The sequence below is a fragment of the Schistocerca serialis genome, chromosome 4, assembly GCF_023864345.2.
Source record: "Schistocerca serialis cubense isolate TAMUIC-IGC-003099 chromosome 4, iqSchSeri2.2, whole genome shotgun sequence".
In the NCBI taxonomy this organism is placed as follows: Eukaryota; Metazoa; Arthropoda; class Insecta; order Orthoptera; family Acrididae; genus Schistocerca; species Schistocerca serialis.
This window is the reverse complement of record NC_064641.1, coordinates 410472715-410499333: the sequence shown is the minus strand read 5'-3', so window position 1 is coordinate 410499333 and position 26619 is coordinate 410472715. Positions and strand designations below refer to the sequence as shown.

Sequence of the window (26619 nt, the reverse complement as noted above, 5' to 3'; positions counted from 1 at the left end):
TTATCAGTCTTTTGGAAAAATAACATCCACACACCTCCGAAGATAGCAAGAGCGGATAAGTGCTGAAACTACCGCACAGTCAGATTAACTGCTCATGTATCCTAACTGCTGATTGGCATAATATACATAAGAACAGAAAGGAAAATTGAGGATCGGTTAGATGACGATCAGTTTGACTTTAGGAAAGGTAAAGGTACCAGAGAGGCAGTTCTGTCGTTACGCTTAATAATGGAAGCAAATTTGAAGAAAAATCTACACACGCTCCTCGTCGACCTAGAAAAAGCATTCTACATTGTACAATAGTGCAAGAAGTTCGAAATTCTGAGTAAAATAGGAATATGTTATAGGAATACACGGGTAATATACAGTATGTACGAGAACCAAGAGGGAATAAAAGGAGTGGAAGAAGAAGAACGATGTGCTCGGGTTAAAACAAGTGCAATACAGGGATTCAGTCTTTCGCCGCTGCTGTTCGGTGTATACATCGAAGAAACAAAAACGACAATAAAAGGAAGGTTCAAGAGTGGGATTATAATTCAGGGTGAAAGGTAATCAATGGTAAGATTCGCTGATGAAATTGCTAACCTTCAGCGAACATGAAGAAGAATTCCAGAATCTGTTTGATGGAATGAATAGTCTAATGAGTTTAATATATGGATTGAGGGTAAACTGGTACAAGACAAAGACAGTAAGAAGCAGCGGAAATGATAATAGCGGAAATCTAACATGATAATTTGAGATCGCGAAGTAGATGAAGTTAAGGAATTCTACTACCTTGGACCCAAAACTACCCGTGGCGGCAAAAGGAAGGAGAAAATAAAAAGCAGACTAGGACAAAGAGGGCATTCCTAACCAATAGAAGTCTACTGGTATCAACCATAGGCCTCAGTTTGAGGAAGAAACTTCTGAGAATACGTTTGGAACACAGAATTGTATGGTAGTGAATCGTGGACAGTGAGAAAAGCAGAACAAAAGATAACAGAAGCGTTTGAGATGTGATGCTACAGAAGGACGTTGAAAATCGAGTGGACTGATAAGGTAAGGAATGAGGAGGTTCTTCGCAGAATCGACGAAGGAAAGCACACATGAAAAATACTGACAAGAAGGACAGCTTGATAAGACATGTGATAAAGCGGCAGGGCATGGCATTACGGGGAACTGCAGAGGGCAAAAACTGTAGCGGAAGACAAATATTTGAATGCATCCAACAAATGAATAAGAAGATAGGGTGCAAAATGAGATGAAGGGGTTAGCACAGGAGAGAAAATCATAGTGGGTGGCATCAAAGTTTAGTGACAAAGAACTGTGTAGGAACCACTAACTAATGTCAATGAAAATATCATTAACAAATCTTTCTAAGGCTGTACTTGACTTTCTCTTTACTGCAATGTTTGTATCATCTGAAAACAAAAGAGGCTTTACATCTGGTGATGTTACTGATGAAAGGTCACTGATACACACAAGAAAAGGTAAGGGTCCTAAGAGGGAACCATGCGGGACAACACAAGTTGTCCCAGTTGGATGATGCGTGATAGCCTAATACATGTCTCTTTCATAATGACACACTTTGTTTCCTGTCAGAGGTATAGTATCTGAACTATTTTGCGGAAGTTCCTGTTACACCTTAATATTTTAGTTTACTTAAGAGGATATTGTGATTTACACTGTCAAGTGCCTTTGACAAATCACCAAACGTACCAGTAGCCTACTCATATAATGTACTGTCTAATGAACTATGTACATTCTCGCTGTACGCGTAGATAGCCTTCTCAATATCAGAATCCTTCAGAAATGAGCACTGTGACTTTGGCAGTGTGTTGTTTGCTGTCAGATGGTTACGAAGGGTCCTAACTCAGTGCTACAATACGTCCCACGAACCATCATCCAAATGAGACACGAAGTTTGCACTCAATGTAATGACCAGTCACGTACCCAGGAATTTCTATGAGATAAATTATTTCATTATTAGACAAGATCTTTCATGTGAACGAAACAGCTTTGTAAATGTTTTCATATTTTTCAAATTTCGTCGTGTATCATCTTTCTTACATCATCTTCTGCTTGCTTCATCGCTACTTACGAAGGTACACCAGTGCCTACTGAATTACATTGCAAACGATCTTTGGAGGCCACAGCAAGATCCGTCTGTAGGTGATAAATGATATCTTCGGGACAATATCTTGCGTGACAATTATAATTGATCTTTTACTTTAGCTATACGGAGATAAGCTACAGACAAAAAACTGAATGGTATTCACGTAACTGACTACCATCATACAACAGACAATTTACAACAAACATATTAAAGAAATGAAATACTGGAAGTAATGAAACTAACAAGCCAAGAAACGGAACGAAGCGGAGCAGTGGTTAAGAAACTGGATCAGTGTTCTAGAATAGGAATGGGGCCCAAATACTTGCGTAGTTCCACTGGTCTAGGTGTTTCAAGATTACTATGAATTCTCTCGTGTGTACAAAGTACTTCAGTTATTCATCGTTATCCATTTAAACTAGCTTTCTCTATGTCTAATCCTGTAACAAGAAGCCTCAAATCATTCACAATGACTTAAAACTATATACCTATTCCTCAATGGTTATCAAGTGGTGTAACTGATTTCTCCAGATATAATATGGCCCAAAGTATAACCCGCATTCGATGTTTAATAGCACATTTTCTCAGATGTTGGCATTCTGTCAGAGGCACTCCTTCGTGGCATTTTTCCTCGAATAACTTGTATCCTTAGGAAATCTGGAAATGTGTTTCTGGATCAGATTTTTTTTTAAGCAAAATATAAGGGGCCCTATTGAAATAATAGTCCGTACCATTCCCAACGGAGGTTTTCCTGATTTCAGTTTACTCTGAAGAGAGTATTTATAACTGTGTAACTGAAAACATATCAGGTAAGGTAGTGTGACAAATATCCTTCGATTAAACATCGTATCTGACAGTTTCCTGTTCGCTATTAGGATTTTGTTCGAGGTAAAGACCTGCATGTCTATGGATAAGCTGTATTATTTGCAGAGCATACAGTATCACTCTATTATCCCGTGACATTTCTCTTTCTGCCGTCTGGATGTGTCATTTACGTCCTTGCAAAGGTGCTCAGACCATGGATTAGACAGATTTAAAGTGACTTTCAGATTTTCGTCCCTACATCTACCTTTAAAGCAGTTTCCAGGATAACAGACAGCCATCTAGAAAACATAATTGAGGTATGGTTTCAATTAATTTGGCAGTTTGGTTTGGCATCTGAGCTCGTAGTACTTATAAATGAACTTTTCTGTTCTTGTAACAACTTTGCTGTTTTGCACCTTCTCTCAGTCTCCTATTTTAGACGTCTGCACTCCTTTTTGCCTGCTTAATGTTCAGCATTTCGTCGATTAAATTCGATATATCGTGTTTTCAATGAATTTCGGCTGGACCTTTCTTCTTGTATATTTGAACCTCCGCTGCCTTCACTATTTCATCTCTTAAAGCTACTCGCTCATCTTCCGTGCAGTTCCTTTCACCTGCTTCAGTCATTCACTGTCTACTGGTCCCTTTGAAATTCCCAACAAGCTCTAGTTCTTTCAATTTATCAAGGTCCCATCGCTTTAATTTCCTAACTTTCTGCTTCAATTCAGTTTTATTCTGTAGTTCATACCCATTATGACCAGGGTCCGCATCTGCCGCTGGAAATGGCTCGTAGTTTAAAATACGAGGCCTGTTCAGAAAGTAAGCTCCGATTGATTGCCAAATTGAAACCACAGTGAACATCAGAAATGTTTTACTTGTAACAATTAGCTACACCTTTCAGCTACTTCTCTACGTAGTCGCCGTTCTGACTTAGACTTTTGTCATAGCGTTGTACCAACTTTTCAATTGCCTCATCATAGAAGGCAGCCGCCAGTGCTTTCCACCAATTCTCCACGCTGGCCTACACCTCGTTGTCTGTGTCAAAATGTTGTCTTCAAAGACAGCGGTTCATGTGACCAGAGATGAAACTCAGGGGGAGACAATTGCGGACTGTATTGTGTGTAATCTAACATTTCCATTTGAAAACGATGCAGGAGCATCTCCATTGCCCCTGCAGAATGCGGCTGAGAATTGTCGTGAAGACGAAACAGCACGACAGTTATGTAATGTTAGCTACATAGCTTCAGGCGCAATTTCTCACCAGGCCCTCGTACTTGGCAGCAGACATTATTTTCTAGACATCTTTACGCACTCACTGCGAGCTCAGAAATGAGAAGAGCGACGTGATGCTAACTGGGGTTATACTAGAGACACTACCCAACACATCTGTGCAAAGCTTTATCGGATTTTCATAGTCGTTTCCATTTCGCGACCGATCGGAGCTTACTTTCTGAACGCCCCTCGTATATCTTCTATATCTCTGGCTTACTATTAGGTAATCTATATGAAATCTTCCTGAATTTCCAAATCTCTTTCATGTGTGCAACCTTCTTTCATGACTCTTAAATCAAGTGTTAACAATGCTTAAATTGTGTTCTGTGCAAAATTCTATCAGACTTTTTGAAGAAATAAAAATGTAATCGGTGGACTTTCTGCGCTTCTATAAATGCGATTGCGTCAGCCTCACTTTGACCCTGAGACGAGGTTAAATATTGTTAACGGCAACACCTTGGTATGGGCCCTGTAGCAATCTGACTGATCCCAGGTAAATGTATTACCTGACAACCGTGTGAGAAACAACTGAAGCTAGCTCGTTAATAACGCTGTATTCCACGTTTTGTCGGATGTTGGGCTTCTGATGAGATAAAGTTGTTCATGGCAGCCTCTTACGCCTGTGATTATCGATCTCATAATACCCGTCCGAATTCAGCACTAGAGGCTACGCCTGTCATGTGCTGGAGCAAATATGACTGACAGCAGCAACACGAATCTTATTCTAAGTAACATAAAACGCGCGAAGAACGTACGAAGAAGGAAAATTAATAGTAGGCAGAGAAAAGACTAAGAGGAAAGACTCTGGAATGCAAGTCAAGAGCACAGGTCAAGAAGTAGGAAATTAGTTCCTGGCGAAACAGGTTCATATAATATTTCTGTATGTCAGTACAGTAAGGTTGCTGTTTATATAAAACATTTGCGGTACACTGATACTGTTTCTCTCGGAACGAGTACAGCCTATCTTAAAAATAAATATGTTGACCGCAAAATGGAAGATTATCGTAACAGAGAATTGTAATTAAATGGGATCAATAAGCGAATGTTTTGTGGTCGACAATTACACATACGATCACTTTAACTTCTCTGTATACTTAAAAATGAACTTAATAACTTAGCTTACATCCATTTCAAAATTAGTATAACTGTTATTTCAGTTCTGTTTTCAGTGTCTCGTGTGAAACACTGACACTGCTTTATAAATCGATGTCAGGATATGAACCTGAGGGACAGTTAAAGCTGCACTCAGCGTACTACGGTTTGAGCAGTCTGCTCTGGAAGTAACTGAAGGAAGAATCAGGAGCGGCGTAACGTATGGATTGATTCCTTATGCTTCGGAAAGAACACAGCCTGTTGCTAAATATAAACATCCAGGTCCTTCATTCGAATATAAATCCAACAGAGAACAGATGCTTTCAGCTACAACGTTTGTTGAAAGGAAGTTTGGCAAAACACTTCACTTGAATTTTTTTTCTATTAGAAATACAGATTCTCCAGAGAAACTTGTCAGAAGTTACCTCTCGTAGGGATGGGACAGGTAATCATTTCAGTAGACCTTATACTGCTCTGTGCAAGAGTATATCAAATCTCGAATTAAATCTCTCTATGATATATCTCCTTGTACGGCATTCCAACATATAATTATTATTGTATAATCTTCCATATTTCTGTAGTCTGTGAAAGCAAAGAGTATCGTGCAAGGTATGAACGAAACATACTCTACAATCAACTAGCGCCATGAGTTACAGAAATGACGTAAAATTTATCGCTGACAAGAATGCCTTCAGAAAGCACAGAAAACAAAGAGGGCAAAGAGGTCAAACGCAGTATTTATTTTTCATCCACTGCTTGGTCACGAGGTAAATGTATCTTATCTCTGCTTTAAAAAATTCAGAGCGTAGTTGTGCACAGAGTAATAGAGCACATCGATTTTTAAAAATTGTATTTTGTAAACGGAAGCTGGTTTCTTCATTAATAAAAAGTACATATTTCAGTTAAAATTGTACTTTGTCAACTTGACCAAGTCCTTGTCCGATCCGTGCAGTATACCTTCATGGATAAGGGAAGTTGTCACGACGTCACAAACTTAAAGTCGACGTCCGCCGCGTTAGTTACACCAAACATTAGCTTCTGGTGCAAGAGTTCTGGTAAAAAATTTCGGCTTACATAATTTAGGGATGTACTACTCGTTCTGATTTTAGTCTAAAGTCTAAAGGAATCGCATGTCATTCATAAGTGGAATCGCTCAAGATATTTTCTTTTATGTACGAGGGTCATTCCAAAAGAAATGCACACTATTTTTTTTAATCCATCTTTTATTCTACGTATTTGAAAGTTTTACAGCGTGTAGATACATCCTTTAGGAACAATATTTTCATTTCTCCACATAATTTTCATCCCTCTCAACTGCCTTCCGCCATCTTGGAACCAGCGCCTGTATAGCCGCACGGTAAAATTCTGGACCAAGCTGTTGGAGCCACTGTTTGGCAGCGTGCACAAGGGAGTCATCATCTTCAAACCTTTTTCCACGAAGAGAGTATTTCAGTTTCCCAAAGAGATGATAGTCACATGGAGCTGGGACAATCCTCAATATTGCCATGCACGCTTTCAACATGTAAGCTACTTGCCCACCGACTAACTGTACTGCGATCGACAGCAGCATCTCCATACACCTTTTTCAACCTCTTGTGGATGTTCCTCACAGTCTCGTTTTCACAGCACAGAAATTCTATGACAGCACGTTGCTTCTGACAAATGTCAAGTGTAGCAGCCATCTTGAAGACATGATGTGACGGCGCCACTTGCGGGAACAGGTTGAACTAAGTTTGAAAACAAGCTGGAAGGATGTATCTACACACTGTATAACTTTGGTGACACGGTGGCGGACTATTAAGGGAGTCTTGTTAGTTCTTCTTCACTCTGGCAGCGTGCGGTCACAATTATATTTCTAGTCGCTCTTGAGAGCTAAGCTATAATGCGGTAGGTCTCTTCTGCAGGTGTGAGTTATGGCGCTTATTATAATGTTCCCGCGCCCTTGTTGCCTCTGAAATCCAAGTAAGCACACTACTGTGTGTTTACTCTTCTGTCAAGTTATAAACAGTGTCGTGACTTCAAGTTGATCGCATTTTGCCGTCCGAGGTGGCCGAGCGGTTCTAGGCGCTACAGTCTGGAATCGTGCGACCGCTACGGTCGCAGGTTCGAATCCTCCCTCGGGCATGGATGTGTGTGATGTCCTTAGGTTAGTTAGGTTTAAGTAGTTCTAAGTTCTAGGGGACTGATGACAGCAGTTAAGTCCCATAGTGCTCAGAGCCATTTGAACCATTTGATCGCCTTTTGTCAAGTTTTAAACCAGTAGCTACTGTAACATATATTACTAATTCGGTCCTTGTTTAGTTTATAAGTGCATTCCCTTATATTTTATGTATGCAGTGTTGTGTCTAGACAAGACAGCCTAGACACAATGAGAGGAAGCCGAAAGGCACGCGCTTCGCTCACGCAGATGGGCGTGAAGTCTGAAACAGGATATGTAATGAATGCTATAAAGAAAAGTACGTAGCTTCTGGAGTACTTAACTTTAATCCATCCTTTTGGTACATCTGGAGATTGTGGCGATACAAGTGAGACTCTTTAGATACATGCAATGTTACTAATGGCGCCTTGCTAGGTCGTAGCCATTGACTTAGCTGAAGGCTATTCTAACTATCTGCTCGGCAAATGAGCGAGGCTTCGTCAGTGTGCATCGCTAGCTACGTCGTCCGTACCACTGGGGCGAGTGCTAGTCCGTATCTCGAGACCTGCCTTGTGGTGGCGCTCAGTCTGCGATCCCTGACAGTGGCGACACGCGGGTCCGACATGTACTAATGGACCGCGGCCGATTTAAAGCTACCACCTAGCAAGTGTGGTGTCTGGCGGTGACACCACATACAGGTTGCTGGATGAAATAAATTTATGTTTCAGGTATTTCTATCCAAATGTTCTGTCTGCATTAAGAATTGTAAAGCCAAAATTAATGACCGACGTTTTTTGAAAACAGTGCGAGGCAGCCATTTGACTGAGGGGCCTGTACCTGTGTGTTATTATTTGGAGCTGACAGTGGCGACACGCGGGTCCGACATGTACTAATGGACCGCGGCCGATTTAAAGCTACCACCTAGCAAATGTGGTGTCTGGCGGTGACACCACATACAGGTTGCTGGATGAAATAAATTTATGTTTCAGGTATTTCTATCCAAATGTTCTGTCTGCATTAAGAATTGTAAAGCCAAAATTAATGACCGACGTTTTTTGAAAACAGCGCGAGGCAGCCATTTGACTGAGGGGCCTGTACCTGTGTGTTATTATTTGGAGCTAAGCTCTTAAGTTAAGCAATCCGGATTTTTTAAAATTCGTCATTCTGTTGAAACTTAGTCAGTTGTAATTACAGCTTTACTATTCCATTTCTGTATACTGTGGGGACTATTAGTTACAGAAATTCGCTGGCTTTTGAAATGAGTGCCTTGTAATACAATAAATCGGCTCCTATAGGTAGATACTATTTAGAAAAGGTTGTGTGCTTGTGATTAATGTTATTTCGTTTTTATGTAGTCAGGATTTCAATTTTGAGAGTTGTTCACTGAAAGAAGTTATGTCATTACTGTTGTGTAGTTTTTCGAAATCTGTTCACCGCATTGAGCTTTGGCGTAACGCCATTTACAGGGTTTAATAATTTATATTGTAGTTGCAGGTTCATATCAGCTTAATCAGTTGGAAATATTGTAATTGCATGCCTGCAGAATTTCGTCAGCGCAGTTAGTTTGCTCAGTTCAGGGTTTGACTTGTATATCAAGTGGGTATATCGTTTTATAATCGTTATTTAAAGTCTTTGAAACATATTTCAGTTGCTACCTTCTCTCTTCCCGAGCTATAGTCAGTGTGTAAAATTTGTGGTTACAGCTCGGTTTCGTGTAGATCACCACCAGACTGTTAAACTACTATTTCCTGTAACATGACGTCAACAGAAACTGTAATATGAGGCACAAAGTTTGTGTTATTCATTGTGTGAAAGTTAAAACAAGGTTTTCCGTTTTTTATACTGAAGTTTGAATTTCTGTGTAATAAATTATTTTAAGCAAAATGTGTAATCTAATTTCGGTTCAGCACCTTACCACTTCTTTCTCGCTCCTATCACTTTGTATCATGTGACTTTCTTTTTCCTATCAATCGGACTCGAAAAGCTCTTTAGCTGAATGTTGTGAAAAGCGAAAATTGGCAGCCGCCTCCACATGATTAATTCGTTCTCTAGGTGTCCATTATAAACAGCAGAAGAAACTCACCAGCACGATGGCGCATAAGGAATGTGGGCGAGGCAACACAAGGAAAGGACCGGCATCAGTGGCGTTGGGTTCTCTTCTCCGGTGTGTGCAGGATTTGTCTGACGGTGTTATCGTCTGATGACGATTGTCGAAATGGATGCTCATGGGTATCAATGCAATGCAGTCGCAGGGGTTGAGCAGGGAAGTGGCACAGTCGTGTTTTAGAGCAGTATCATCTACGTATTTCTGACACTTCTGATCGCTAGTGAGCGCTAATTTGAAAACTGCACTATACGAGTACAGGGTGTCCCAGGAATGTTGCGACAAACATCTAGGGGAGTTGGAATACATCGTAAGGACTGAGCATTGCGTAGTAAAGTATGGCCGTAAACGTCCTCGTACACTGGTAGGAGTTGCTGTATACGAAAGTACTGGAGGGAACGGCGCTAGGTGATGCTGTACAGGAGAGTACTGAGGGAAACACCGCTACGTGGTGCTGGACAGGAGAGTATAGGAGGGGGACATGAACATTTCCTCATTCGAGCGCTACGCAGCATACGAGGAGCATTAGACGGTGTACAAACGGTGAGCTTGCAGACTCGCGCTTAATGTGTGGAATAGCTGTGTGCAATGGATGAGCCATCTACATCTACATCTACATCTACGTGATTACTCTGCTATTCACAGTAAAGTGCCTGTCAGAGGGTTCAATGAACCACCTTCAAGCTGTCTCTCTACCGTTCCACTCACGAGCGGCACGCGGGAAAAACGAGCACTTAAATTTTTCTGTGCGAACCCTGATTTCTCTTGTTTGATCGTGATGATCATTTCTTCCTATGTAAGTGGGTGCCAACAGAAAGTTCTCGCAATCGGAGTAGAAATCCTATTTCGCGATAATGCAAAACGAGCTGGCGTTCTTTGTACTTTTTCGATGTCATCCTTCAGTGCCGGCCGGAGAAGCCGAGCGGTTCTAGGCGCTTCAGTCTGGAACCACTCGACCGCTACGTCGCAGGTTCGAATCCTGCCTCGGGCATGGATGTGTGTGATGTCCTTAGGTTAGTTAGGTTTAAGTAGTTCTAAGTTCTAGGGGACTGATGACCTCAGATGTTGAGTCCCATAGTGCTCAGAGCCATTTGAGCCATCCGTCAGTCCCACCTGATGCGGATTCCACATCACACAGCAATACTCCAGAATAGGGCGGACAAGCGTGGTGTAAGCAGTCTCTTTAGTAGACCTGTTGCACCTTCAAAGTGTTCTGCCAATGAATCGCAGTCTTTGGTTTGCGCTACCCACAATATATCTATGTGATCGTTCCAATTTAGGTTATTTGTAATTGTAATCCCTAAGTATTTAGTTAAATTTACAGCCTTCAGATTTGTGTGACTTACCGCGTAATCGAAATTTAGTTGATTTCTTTTAGTACTCATGTGGATAACTTCACACTTTTGCTTATTCAGGGTCAACTGCCACTTTTCGCACCATACAGATATCTTATCTAAATTATTTTGCAAGTCGTTTTGATCATTTGATGACTTTACAAGACGGTAAATGACAGCATCATCTGCAAACAATCTAAGACGGCTACTCAGATTGTCTCCTACGTCGTTGATCAGGTACAATAGAGGGTCTATAACACTTCCTTGGGGAACGCGGGATATTACTTCTGTTTTACTCGATGACTTTCCATATATTACTACGAACTGTGACCTTTCTGACAGGAAATCAGAATCCAGTCGCATAACTGAGGCGATACTTCGAAGGCACGCAGTTTTGTTAGAAGACGCTTGCGAGGAACGGTGTCGAAAGCCTTCTGGAAATCTAAAAATATGGAATCAATTTGACATCCCCTGTCGGTAGCACTTATTACTTCATTAGTATAAAGAGCTCGCTGTGTTTCACAAGAACGATATTTTCTGAAACCGTGCTGACTATGTGTCAATAAATCATTTTATTCGAGGTACTTCATAATGTTCGAATACAGTATATGTTCCAAAACCCTACTGCAAATCGACGTTAGTGATATAGGCCTGTAATTCAGCGGATTATTCCTACTTCCCTTTCTGAGTATTGCTGTGACTTCAGCAATTTTCCAGTCTTTAGGTATGGATCTTTCTGTGAGCGAGTGGTTGTATATAATTGCGAAATATGGAGCTATTTTATCAGCATACTGTGAGAGGAACCTGACTGGTATACAATCTGGACCGGAGGCCTTGCCTTTATTAAGTGATTTAAGCTGCTTCGCTACTCCGAGGATATCTAATTCTATGTTTCTCATCATGGCAGTTGTTCTTGATTGGAATTCTGGAATATTTACTTCATCTTCTTTGGTGAAGGAGTTTCGGAAAACCGTGTTTAATAACTCTGCTTTAGTGGAGTTGTCATCAGTGACTTCAGCGTTGTTATCGTGCAGTGAAGGTATTGACTACGTTTTGCCACTGGTGTGCTTTATCTATGACGAGAATCTCTTTGGGTTTTCTGCCAGATTTCGAGACAGAATTTCGTTGTGGAAATTATTAAAAGCATCTCGCATTGAAGTACGTGCCATATTTCGAGGCCGGCCGGAGTGGCCAAGCGGTTAAAGGCGCTACAGTCTGGAACTGCGAGACCGCTATGGTCGCAGGTTCGAATCCTGCCTCGGGCATGGATGTGTGTGATGTCCTTAGGTTAGTTAGGTTTAAGTAGTTCTAAGTTCTAGGGGACTGATGACCTTAGAAGTTAAGTCCCATAGTGCTCAGAGCCATTCGAACCATATTTCGAACTTCTGCAAAACTTTGCCAATCTTGGAGATTTTGCTTTATTCTAAATTTGGCATGTTATTTTCGTTGCTTCTGCAACAACGATCTGACCCGTTTTGTGTACCCTGTGGGATCAGTACCATCACTTATTAATTTATGTGGTATATATCTCTTAATTGCTGTCGATACTATCTCTTTTAAAACATTCCGCAACTTTTCTACACTTACATGATCAGATCGGAAGGAGTGAAGACTGTCTCTTACAAAGGCGTTAAGAGCATTTTTATCAGCTTTTTTAAATATACGATATATGGTTGTAGGTGTTATGGTATTCAGCCTAGCAGCAAATGCCTTGTGGTTGCTAAACCCTGTATTCGTTACAATACTCACTATTTGTCCAGGATTATTTGTTGCTAAGAGGTCAAGTATGCTTTCGCAACCATTTATGCTTCGAATGGGCTCATGAACTAATTGTTCAAAATAATGTTCTGAGAAAACATCCAGTACAATTTCTGATGACGTTTTATGCCTGTCGCCGGCTTTAAACGTATAAATTTTCCAGCATATCGAGGGTAGATTAAAGTCACCACCGACTATAATTGTATGAGCGGGATACTTATTTGAAATGAGACTCAAGTTTTCTTTGAACTGTTCAGAATTTATATCTTCTTAGTCGGGGGTCCGTAAAACGATCCAATTAATAGTTTAGTACGATTGTCAGGTAAAAGCTCTACCCATACTATTTCACACGAACTATCTACTTCAATTTCGCTACAAGGCAAACTACCTCTGACAGCAATAAATACTCCACCACCAACTATATTTAATCTATCCTTTCTGAGCACTGTTAGATCGTTTGAAAAAAATTCGGCTGAACTTATTTCCGGCTTTAGTCAGCTCTCTTTACCTACAACTATTGGAGCTCCAGTGCTTTCCATTAGGGCTTGGAGCTCTGGATTTTTCCCAACACAGCTACAACGGTTTACAACTACAATACCATTCGTTTCTACAATTACCTTACTGTGTTTTACCTGCACACTTTTAGACGGACGTCCCTTCTGTGGTTCCCTGAGATCCTCAGCTCAGTACCTTCCACACAGCTCCCGCTACCCGTGTAGCCGCCTCCTGTGTGTAGTGGACTCCTGACCTAGTAAGCGGAACCCGCAAACCCACCACCCGATGGCGCAAGTCAAGTAATCTGCAGCCTACACGGTCACTGAACTGCCTGAACCTTTGTTTCAGACCCTCCGCTCTGCACCAAAGGACCACAGCCATTGGACCCATTATCGAGAACGCTTCCCAGGCAGACATCAACCGCACCACAGTTTGTTTGCATAATTGCATCGAAATTTCTGCTGGTACTGGTCACTAAGAAGTGAGGGCAGACTGCGATCGGCACGTTCGGTCGTTAGGGAAGAAAGTGTGTTGGATGCAGTGGAGACCAAACCAAGCACCACCGTACATGCTGTTACCTCGGGCATAAGAATATCTCGTAGCAGGGTACAGCGTGTTGTGGAAGGTGAGTCCTAACACGCCTTTCATCTCCAAAGGGTGCAGTTATTGCAACTCGATGACCATCCTGCAAGTGCGTGTTTCGCATAGTGGTTTCTTCAACATAGGGGCCCAGATGTCTATTTCCCAGCTTATGTGTTGTTCACTGGTGAGGCCACATTCACTAGGAATAATGTATTCAGTCACCACAATGAACATTTGCTGGCGCCAGAAAACCTGCACGTTGTGTAGCACTAGGCGGCACAACATCGCTTCCCAGTTAGTGTGTGGGCGAGTTTGGTCGGCGACTGCTTAGTCGGACAGTATCTTTTACCATCCGGCTTGACCACCGTGAATTGTCAGTCCTTTCTGAAACAGGTTCGTTCCGGATTGCTTGAAGATGTTCCAACAAATGTGAGGCGCAGCATTGGTTCCAAGGAAAAGTGTGAAGTTATCCACATGAGTACTAAAAGAAATCAACTAAATTTTGATTACGCGGTAAGTCACACAAATCTGAAGGCTGTAAATTTAACTAAATACTTAGGGATTACAATTACAAATAACCTAAATTGGAACGATCACATAGATATATTGTGGGTAGCGCAAACCAAAGACTGCGATTCATTGGCAGAACACTTAGAAGGTGCAACAGGTCTACTAAAGAGACTGCTTACACCACGCTTCGTCATTTTGAACTGGTTGTTCGTAGGCATTTGAACAGGTTATTCCAGCATCGATGCATTGGGCGTAGTGGTCCGGTTCCCTGGCCTCCACTCTCAGCAGATTTATCGAGCCTTGACTCCTGTCTGTGGGGAGCCATGAAATCCCTCAAATATCGCGATCCTGTGGAGTCTGAAACTGATATTGTCGCAAGAATCGTCTGTGCAGCTGCGGCAATCAAATAAACTCCCAGTGAGTTTCACCGTGTCCGTAAGTCAATGTTCTGTCTGTGTCAGATATGAATGACTTCTGATAGTGCTCACTTCGAGCATCTGTTGTAACATTAGAGCTGTATTTATGTCCTACACCGTGTGTACTCGCTATATCAACTAAATGTTTCAAATGAGTCAGTTTCCTTTTCCCATCATAGACATCTGCTCTCACTTACCGCTGGCGTTTGTGGCTATGCGTTGCTATGGAATTTTCAATCCTTATGCTGTGCCCCACCTCCCAAGACGTTTGTCGCAACATTTTTCTGGGACACCCCACAGTGATGGGACCCTCCAATTTACTATGTAGTCGTACCATCAAAATTTAGATGTTGAATTCTTGTTTCAAGAAGATAACGCACGATCATACCGCGCCCGCTTTATGAGCACTTTCTTTCAGCATGCAGGAACGAACCAAGTGGACTGACCACCGGTACATGCTGACATGAAGTTGACCGAGCACGGTTGGAACAAAATGAAACTTGCAGTGCATCATTACAGGGATCCTCTCCACACACTAGATCCTGTTGTCGGCTTTCTGACCGTGCGATTTTGCGACACATGACGTCAGCGTCGTGTACCCGATCGTAAGTGTTATGGCCGTGGGTTTTCCGACCGTCGAAGGAAGCCACAATACTGAGGGAGGCTTTGCCAGCCGTCTTTCTTTTTAATAAGGACACTCCTTCATATTTTATCCAGCCTTAGGACTGGCAATGCCCGTAGTACAAATACATGTCTAAATTTCATTTTTTAATTGTTACGTTTTTCCTTTCTTCATTTTTACCGTTTTTTATTTCTACAACATTACTGCGGCAAACGATAAAAATTCTTATCTTATTTTATGAATTTTAATTCCTCACCCAATTATTTGTAAGAAAGCCAGTGATTTTAAACACCTTCTTAAATCCTCCGAGAAGTTATTTGTTCTTATAATGCCTCCGGATCTTCTGCCAAAATCTATGTATCATTTTCTTCTTTTTTTGAAGAGGTACGGCAATGATATCTTTTTTAACTTCAAATACAGGATTTACTGCTTGCTCCTTCAACTTCTTTATCAGAAAGTATCCGTTCAAATGGTTTTGATTTAGTGAATAGTTTAGTTTCCAATACCAGCCTTCGAAAGCATTCATGGTACTGTGCCACTGGTTAAACGTTCCACAATTCAAATGGTATATTAGGATTTTCCATTCATTGATTGGCTATTTAGTCTGCGAATTTCATGACATTTTCTACACTGCGCATTTCCTTCCTTATTAATAACCATCTATGCTTCATCAGCACTGCTTACTGGATGTGCCACTGCAGCACAAAACACTGGGAGTCCTTCTCTATACTTGCATTCTTCCGTTAATTCCACTTCTTGTATTTTCTTACACAGCCATCGTTTGACGTGAAAACTACACTGGAAAAGGCATGCCAAGGAGAACATCGCCTTCATAGTCTTAATTGTAGTCACCTCAAAGCCTAGCACTGCAGTTTTCTGTGAGCACCCAAGCATCTTATTGTTCAATCCCGAAAAAAGTTTCGCCGGCCGCGGTGGTCTAGCGGTTCTAGGCGCTCAGTCCGGAGCCGCGAGACTGCCACAGTCGCAGGTTCGAATCCTGCCTCGGGCATGGATGTGTGTGATGTCCTTAGGTTAGTTAGGTTTAAGTAGTTCTAAGTTCTAGGGGACTGATGACCATAGATGTTAAGTCCCATAGTGCTCAGAGCCATTTGAACCATTTGAAAAAAGTTTCATATGTATTTTGTCATTTGTCAGGAAGCAAAGAAAATAAAACAGGAAATACCGCCTTTTCTTCTTATGTGCTTCCGATGTCAGCGTGTACACTGTACAGTTGTTTGAATTCTTTCGAACAACTCTCATACCCGATCCGAAACAACAGTTCCACCTGCGGCGGGGCGGGTTGTTCTCTCACTATCGTTTAAACAATCTGTCCACCTACCTGGATAGGCTTAAGGTTGTCTGCCCCTTCACTTTGCGATGGTAAGATAATGGTTTAGCCGACAAAAGCAGTGTTGATGAAAATTCGACCAATACCTACCACACAAAGGCCACATAATTCCAGTCCATGGGTAGTAGCTGAAAGTAGATTTAACTATTGAGCATTCAGGGTTCTTGCATGAGCTGTTTGAAAAAATGTCAAAAATTTCCTTTTAGTTTGTTTATTGACTTTAAAGAAAGGAAAATGGCTATCAAGTCCGTATTTAGTATCCCGACATAAATTATGAATGTTACTGTCTCTGTAACAAGTTCACACCCAGAAGCAGCCAGATGATATTTAGCCCCACCCGATATTTTAAACATGCTACACAGTTACTGAGTCACGACTACGTGCGAGTGAACTATGGATGTGCTCTCCATAATGTCTCGTAATCTGCACGAAGCACGCTATGTGGAGTTTATATCCGACATGAAAGGTTCACACGCGAATATCTCATCAAATAAACCACTCACAACGATCACACTTTCACAAAATACTAAGTGCGGTAGTCGCTTTCCGTCAACGACATGAGAACCGAACAAATGCCCGAATTTCTTCATTTTGGTGCAAACTGGATTAGCCCGATTTAACATAGGTGTTTACCAGAAGACGGCTCGAGCGACTGTCTCGATTCGTAGATATGAGCCACAAAGCCCTACTCAAACGCGCGGGAAATGCTGAATTCCCTTTGGCTAGTACGTTAAGCAGCCAATCAGATCATCTCAAGTACTTCTATACTCGCGGTATTTCTAGTGTCAGCGGGTCCGATTACCACAAGTAATGCAGCCCAGAAATTTCGTAATTCCGAAAGTAAATAAAAAATTAATGAAAACAAAATAAGAGTCCTTTCTATACAATAAATTACTAATATATTTTATACTCAACGCCCCTTCTGGCTGCCTTCTACAAAATAAAACTTACCCGGGCTAGGTCTACATCACAAATTTCCCTATTGCTCAACTTTCTCACGCATACATTTATATAGTTTTAATGAAATATCACAATTTCACTTTACGTATGTCCTCCATTCACTCTCTCAGTCTCTTCAAAATATTCACAAAACCAAAACACGATGAAATAATAATTATCCAAAGTATTTTAATTGCGTCGGAATTCTGTGGTAACGAAACTAATGGAACTGCCAGAAAATTACAGGACGGTTATTACGTGTTTTAGTAAAAAAATTATTCTGCAAAAGTACCGAAGTTATTGATTCGAAATTCTAACTGTATGGTTGTGTTATCCACAAAATCTAGTATACTAAGTATGAAAAAGATCGAGTGATATTTAATAGTACTACTTCAGATTATTAGAAGGCAAGTGTAACGTATTGTACGCAGCATTAAGCAAGTACACCGCTCGCTGGGTACAGTAGGCAGAATAAGCTGTGTCAGCGTGAGAACCAACATCTGCTCTCCTTCCGGCTCCATGGCAAGCTACGGTTGACAGCTCATAATAACTTGCTACGTTACGTACCTTGGTAGACGATTTTCTCCGGTTCATCACAACCGGGCACCAGAATTCTTCTGTCAGGAACTGACATATCGGCAATTTCAGAAAAACTATTACCTTCAGTTAATTTCAAAGTGTCTTCGCCCAGTTGACTCTCAGAACTAGTGCCAGGGCTCTGAGTCTTCCGATTACCTTCTCTTCTTGCTTTACATAATGCGGTCTTGGGGTTCTCCTATTTTCATTTATTTCCGATGAAATCTAGATCTTTATCTTTCAAATTTTGAAATTCCTCTTTAAAAATTTCGAAAACGAGCACTGTTTTTCCTTCGCGGACTTTTTTCCAGGAGTTACGGATTCATTTGTTAATCTGCACATGTGCTACGTATATTATTCGTGCTCAAAAGAAGAAATTAATGTTATTAAGCTGGTAATATTATACTCGTTGTTATTGAATTAGTGTGTGTAGTATCACTGTTTGTATGTCTGTGAAGGAGAATATCTTGATCGGCGTCGACTACTCCAACAGCATACTTAATTTCGTACATGTAGACAAGTTACCCTCGTGGAGCAGAAGCAGCTGCCGACTCCGACGATTGCCTGTAAAATTCTTGAAATGTAAGGGAAAGAAAACTTCTATAGGATCTTCTCGAACTGGAACACTGCCATTCGCACTCGGTCATTCGATGATTGTTTGCGAGTGAACTTTAGCGGAGGAAACTTTCTCTATGCTTTTGACCGTGTTCTTAAAGCAGGTGCTACAACCAACATCGACGACCAAATGTTCGAAGTCCTATACAAGCTTGTAGTACATGACAGTTCATCGCAGAATCCTTTGATCAAAAGTAAATGACCGCAATTACGTTTGAAATGTAACAGACTGAATTACGGCCGTTACGAAACTCCACATTAACATTAGACATTGCTTGTGAATCCCATAAACATAAATTATATAATTAGGTGGCTAACAATGATTGTTTCATTGCACACACTTCCTACAAGTCCTCTCGTTATCCTGTCTCGTCACGAAATCGAGTCACATTCCGATTTTCTTCCTTTTCTTCTTTCGCCGTGAAGCAACCCTAAGCCACGGAATAAATATTTCGCTTGCGAGGCGAAACGCGCCACCTTGCGATGTATATTCACTTAAGAATATCTTTCCTCGTATCTATACATACAGCAGTTAGTACACACAAGGGACTCTATCTGCCCCTCCCCCCCTCCCCCCCGCCCCATGAGAACGAAACTTTCATTAGAATTCGCGAAATCCACTCTGCATTAGTCGCATGCAACCATCGTTACTAAAGGCTGGAATACGTTTACCAAACACCATTGACAATAGACAATTGGTAAGGGCATGGCCTTTTCAGATTTCGGACCTCCCCATTTGGGCTAGCCTCCGTGGGAATCCACAGAAAACCGGAACGATGTCAGCCGACCTAGTTTCCAAATCCCATTTCGCCTATTGGTACTTGTGATTGAAATTCATAAATTTAAAGAACAATCTTCTTGTTCAGTTTTTTGACAATTTGTTATTGCACAGAATCTGGGTGACGTCGGTCGATCTTGCAGGGAAGCTGGGTGCTGCAGGGCGGGCTCGACTCGTGTGATGACTCTCTCCCCAACGACTGTTACCGGGATGCGTAGTCGATGTATCGGGCTTGGGGCGTCTCTCGTGGTGGGCAGGTGGTTAGGAGGCTAGCATCTCGATCAGGAATGGGATGTGGTGAACATGAAACAGAACTAAAGGTCTAAGCATTCTGACCCCTTACTCAGAATTTCTTCTTGGCCTTGAAATTGTTTGTAACAATGCTAACATGTTTCTGCACTGGCATGATAAATTCGGATCGAATTTTTCTTTGTTCACTTTTCACCATTCTTTCACATTTTTAACACTTCTGTTAAATGTCACTGGTTTAATATCCTATTTTCCTCGAATTACACCGTGGATAAGTCTCAACACGATATGAATTCTCACAATGTTCCTATTTATGGTGCATTAGTTGTACCCTATCAACAGTCACAGGTTGTCCATGGGCACACACTATTACACTGCACTTACATTTAGACAACTTCATATGTCATTTAATCATTCATAAATTTCCTTGTTTACAGTGTCATATTACTTTGCTTGCTTCACTGGAGGTCCAATTGGTCAAGTAATACAAACATTTAACCACCAATACGTGGTAATTTCTCGCTAGCATCCGAATCTAACATAGCTCAGCCACCGTTAGTTTACCTGTTACATGACACTGAAAATTTGGTTGTATACCATAGGTCCACCACATTGCAGTAAAACCAACCACAAGACAACATGCACACCGCTGCTCTTTGTTGGCAAGTATTCCCAGAAAAAAATAATTCTGCCTTAGCATACTTCTCAGACAAGTGCGTGAGGTTCAGTGTCCAGAGATACTTGGTCTCATTTCCTATCAAAATATTTGCTTCCAGTAGGTACTGACACTATCACCCATGAACTACATTACTATTTATACTTAATCGAGAATATGAACACAAACATTAAAATTCATTCAGGAAATACACACAAAAGTTATTCATATACACATAAAAGTATACAATCAGCACCAGCTTTCCTTCTGTGGTTCTGCTGTAAACAAACATTAATACACTTACTTATCTAACTAAACCTACCTACACTTAAAGACTCAATGAAATAAAATCTCCTTAATATATACAAACTTTACTAGAGACTGGGAAAATTGTAATTTTCACTCTGCATAGTACTTTTTAATATCATGGTGTGGATAGAGTCCCTTCACCTTTCCTGTCACTGGGTAGGCCAATAGATATGCCCCTGGATGTGGAATCCTTCTTATTTCAAACGGTCCAACAAATAACAATTGCCATTTCCTGTTCCTCTTCTTCAATAAAGATGCCTGTGGATGAGTGTGCAACATCACGCAATCCGCCACAGCAAAAGTTTGTGCTTTCTTTAATTTATTGTCTTATTTTATCTTTCTGTTTCTGGCCCTTTCTGTGATGTTCACTAAAGCCAACTTATTCTTTTCATTCTAAGTGGGCTTATAACGTGGCACTTTTGGTAGACTGTTAACCTACTCATTCTTTTCTTTCTTTTGAAACATCAGTTCCTCTGCTTTAGGTACAACTAACAGTTTATCATCCTTTTTATTTCTTCTGTTACTGATTTCTTCAATCTCCACGGAACTGGATGAGATTTATTACAATACGTCTCATAAGGAAACATGAGGAAAATGGCACGTAAATACCTTAATAATTCCTGGCCTTTCTTCAGAAACCTGGATATATTCCTCAAAAAAACTACCAACTGATCATTTTGTTCGTTTTCCAGTCCATCAGCTTCCTTTGCCTTTTCTTCCACTTGTTCTGCTATTCCAAGTATCTTGCTTCCTTTACTTCTGCACTTTACATCTCCTTTCTTTTCTAATGAGCTTAATACCATGTCCAGGACAGTAATTTCCAATTCTCCTTTCTTCCATGATGAGATCAACTTGTGCCATTCCCCCATTATCACAAAAACTGACTTAACCGGACGAGAAGTCTATTTTTAAATCCTTCTCCCTTATAGCCTCTAATCCGATGATACAATCTTCTATTAATTTTTGAATTACTAGGAACACGCATCTTATTGCTGTATTTCCTATTCTTACATCTAACAAAGTTTGTATCCTGACTGGTTGTGATTGGGTACCTAAGGCTCCAATAATCTTACAGTTTCGTATCGGCAACGTTCTTAACTCTGTCTTCTGGGATAGTCCTTTAAATACATTGTTGGAGATCGCATATTTCGAAGTTCTGGTATCCAAGATTACTCTGATAGGTATGTCTAATATTTCGGCACGAGTCGTTGATAACGACACTTTACTAGAAACTTGTTCCTCAGGATTTACGTCTTCCGTTAACTCCTCAATGATCCTCATTCCATAGTTGTATCTAAAACAGTTTACAGGTGATTGCTTGCCCCCCCCCCCCCACCCATTACTCTTTTATCGACGGAACCTCTGGAGCTTAATTCGGTCGGATTCAGTTTAAATTGATTGGTCCGTTGTTGTCATCGGTTGCTTCGACTATGATCGATTGTTGTTCTTGCCTGGACTGATAATTTATTGGCCTTGGCCTCGCCTCCTACATAGTTTGATTACTTTGTCCTTGATTTCTATGGTCATTATATACCGGATTGTACCTCCTTTGAAATCGCCTCTGTCTGTTCCTGTTCGGCTCATAATTTCTTCCGTTATTCTGCTGTTTCATACAGTTTGCTCCATTGTTGTAACCATTACTCATATAGTTTCAATGAGAATTATTAATTTGTCTTCCAATCATTCTGCCTTTATTACTTTTATAACCTATTTGCCTATTTTCCATTTGACAGGATTTATTGTAATTATTTCTTCCTCTTCGTTCCTCCCGTAGCAAATTGATTAAATCTACTGTAGACATGAATTCTTGCAGCTTATCTTCTGAAACATGCAGCAGTCTTTCCCTGATCTCCATCAGAAGCTGAACTTTGATGATCTATTGGTTGATCCCAATATCTGTCTTTATTCAAACATTTTTCGAAGTATCTCCTTAAGTCCCCTTTTCAGTAAGAGAAGGGAACCGGGTTATGTACTTCCTTCTTCAGTCTCTTCTGAATGCCTCTTCACCAATATCTATTGAGGAATGCCTTCTCAAATTCTTCGTACTTGTGATACTTGTCTATTGTCAGTCGCCCACAGACTGCCATTGCCTTGGACATATCCTGACACATCTCTTGATCTATTTGGCAAGATAATGGTGGGCAAGATAATGGTAGGCCTTCACTCACTATATTCTCTGCCGCTTTCTTGATACCTTTATTAACAGACAAAGTCACCTGCTGTTCCTTATTCACTACCCAGTCGTCTAATTATCGCTTAAGCTACTGGATATTCTTGGAACTTTTGTTCCAGTCGCCCTTCACATCCGGACGCTAATTCCCTTGCCGTTGAGGCCAGGTTTTGTACCTCTATTCTACCGTTTGTTGTTTCCACCACACGGTTTCAATTTCACTGTTTACTCTGTTTATTTCGATCGAAAATTGTTCGTGGGTTTGATTCTATTTATTTCTATCCTGATTTCTGTCTGCTCGTTTGTCAAAGTACTCACATCAGCTAATAGTTTAACAAAATCTTCCCTTGTGGGCAGTTCGTTCACTTTATTTGTCGTACCCTTAACTTTCTCGGCTAACTCTGACTGTTCTGTAACTAAATTGTTCACATTTGTGATCAGGTTTGTTACTTTAGCCACAATATTTGCCAGTTCCACAGCTATGGTTTCTACATTTGCAGAACTAGCCACCTGCGCAGCTGACATATTCGCTTATCACCGAACAGCTTCCTCTCAGTAGCAGACATGTTGGAGTTTTTCGAAGCTAAGTTCTCAACTGTCGTGGAAATATTCGCTTGAATAGCAGATTTGTGAGACTGTTCTGCAGCTAAACTAGCTGCGGTATCCATCAAATGTTTCATTTGATGTAAGAGCTCAGCCATATGCTTTGCATCTTCCTTGGCCAGCATCTAACGTTTGCCCTGGGTTTTGTTCATCACCACTGGGCTGCACATTCTCTTCCCGTTCCCTCTGCATTTCAAACTGTGATCTGGCTTTAACGATTAGAATTCATTTGTTCACTGTTGTTCTAATTACTTTACTCTGGACACAATTCAGCTTTACCCCAAGAAAATACACATCAGTTTCTATACCCCAGACTATCTCTCCACAATTGTGAACACTAACCTTATCTACAAAGACAAACTAATATGTGCAATGAGTTAGCATGTCATTCTTGTGCTTGCCTTTACTGAAGAGTAGAACTGCGTGAAGTTCATATGCGATTGAATCACGTTGTTATGGCTGCCTGTTGTCGGATGTAGCTCGCATAGAATGATTCCATCAGTCGTACATGAAATTATAGAAAGCACAACATAAATTAATGTTTTTAAGCTGGTAATATTATACTCGTTGTTATGGAAATAGTGTGTGTAGTGTCTCAGTTTGTATATCTGTGAAGGACAATATCTTGATTTGCGTCGACTACTCCACACAGCATACGTAATTTCGTGCACGTAGACAATTTATTCTCGTGGGGCAGATGTAGGCCTAACTGTCGACTCACTATATGCAATTCAGAACCTGTAAGAGGTTTCCACCCAGCATATGCATAAAACACGAAGAAGAGCAGATAGAAGAGGTTGACAGTCTTAAATTCCTGGGATTACAACTTGATAATAAATTCAGTTGGGAAGAGCACACCACAGAACTGCAGAAATCTGTATTTGCAGAAATCTGTATTTGCAATTCTTGCCAGGTGAAATAAAAAAAGTCGTTCGTTAACAACAAGTACAGAACGGAAAGAATACCTAATATACGTATATATTAACTCTATCTTTGGTAAGATTAACAGATAAATATGCTGGCTACGTCAAGAGATAGTACTGCTAAATTCATAAAGGACTTTTTATGTGGTTGACTTAAGTTGAGCGAGTTGCTGCCTCAGTGCAAGATACTTACAGATTGCATCCGCAACGCTGCCAAAGCCATAATGGGTGCCGTATCTGGATTCCAAAGCTTTGACTGCTTTCTCAGCCATTTTGTGCTGTAACAGATGAAAATACCCCTTCGTGTTGACTAATTAGGTAACTTTTGAGATTCTCAGGAAGACTCTCCTGCCTCACTCGCTAGACGGTTTGCAAAATGCCTCTATCAAATTCACGTATTTTTCATATAACAACTAGTAATATACATATGACTTTCACTCGGCTTCTTTTATTATTTTTTATAATTTTTATGCTTGTTAAAACCACATTGAAGAGTTTTGCCGTCTTTAAATATTTGAACATATGCACATCATTAGATGTCTTGATCAACTTTGTACCAGCATTTAAGCTATTTTTTTCTTCTTTGAAGAAAACGTGAAATTATCTGCTCTTTACGACAAACCTTAGCACTATTGCAATAAATGGTCGACTCAGGAACTTGAGACCAAATTGGAACTCAAAGAAAGAGAGTCCACTCTCTATTAACATCGGAACCATTTAATCGTATACGCTTACAGGAGCGAATCAAGCAGTAAATTGGTACATTGATTAATGAAGTTGAATCTTGGAGATGTAGATAAACAGGAAAGCCATATCACGGTCATACTACAAAAATGCCCCAATTTGACGACACACGTAAAAAATATTGTACTCAACAGATTTACATGTGTTTTAACAAACAAATGTTTTCTACATATATAGGAATAAAAGAGTACAGTAGTATATGTCTTCAAGTTCGTCTATTTAGCACAAATACGAATGAAATAAACGTTGAAAAATAAATAAGTTATGGTATTTAAAAAGGCATTGTAGGATTGAGATGAACGAGAGGAAGGAATCAAATGATGAGAAGTGACAATGGATGTCCTCTTACCTAAATTCTAGGCTGTGGTATTCGACGTGTGGATGCTGACTGCGGGCCAGTGGCTCACATTCCACCGACGTAAATCACGAGGGTAATTTAAGCGTGCTAATGGGAAACACTACAATCTATAGCAGAGTCTGTGACTACTCCTCTGAACACATTACCTGCCACTATCACAATTTCGTCAACACGGCTGCCAACACGTGGTCCATTGCAGTGGACACTGACTAATTTGACTGGAACGTTAGAAGTTGGCTGTTACAGGAAACTAGTAAAGGTGAGACTGGATGGTCCCTGCAGGCTCATGTTTAAAGACAGTCCCAGGAAGGCAACTCGTGTTGGTGTGTTTCACATTATTTTCTTTTGCGATGACACATCAAAGTTCCCACGAAAAATAGGTCTGCTTTGATAGTGGGTTATAAGAGGACTGTATACATCCGTTACAGTATCATCACCTGGTTAGCTACCTTCCAGCAGAGGTCACATTGTGTTCAGAGGACCTTTCTTCATACAAATGGACTAAGGTTCAACATCATATTAGTGAAAATAACTATAACATCGAAATTTAAATCATCGAGATATATTTTCGTACCTAACGAACAATATTACCTAATTTCTGTCTCTCTGTTGCCTCAGGAACAAGCAGAAAAATCGTTATTCAAATGCTTCAATTAATTATGTAAAAAAAGTACAAAATAGTAAACTTTGATTCAGTTACGTATCTGTATTTCAACCACTAAAATTTCCATCTTTTCTAATAGTGCACTACTGCAAATGCAAGTGACAGAGACACTGGCAGCCTTTCAAGCAATTCGAATGATTGCGAAAAATGTTGGTCTGCTCACCAGTTCAGCGGCGTTGTCGGCGACTTCGTGAGATGAACCGTAGGGATAGATGAGGAGCTGCCTGTAGTTGTGGAAACTCAGGTAGACCTGTAGGTCGCTGCCCAGGCTGGTCAGGAACTCTGACATGGCCTTTGTCTCACACTCAGATAACGCCTTCGGTCCAGCGTAGTCCTCACGACATTGGTCGCTGCTGGCTCCCCCCTCTGTGGATATTGAACGATTCTTGAACATTGAGCACTACAGTAGGTCGATAATTAACCAAGTCTTCGCTCTATGGGAATCTCCAGAACTGTGCGCTTTATGCTTA

At 40.8% G+C, this 26619-nt stretch overlaps 1 protein-coding gene across 1 annotated transcript in view; it reads right to left on the bottom strand.

Annotated features, from left to right (window-relative positions):
* Positions 1–26619, bottom strand: part of LOC126474500 (zinc carboxypeptidase-like) — a 146893-nt gene that overhangs the window by 34499 nt on the left and 85775 nt on the right. Inside the window, exon 4 of the mRNA XM_050101970.1 lies at positions 26313–26534. Within this exon, the coding sequence (XP_049957927.1) occupies positions 26313–26534 (222 nt within the window). The remainder of the gene's footprint in view (positions 1–26312; positions 26535–26619) is intronic.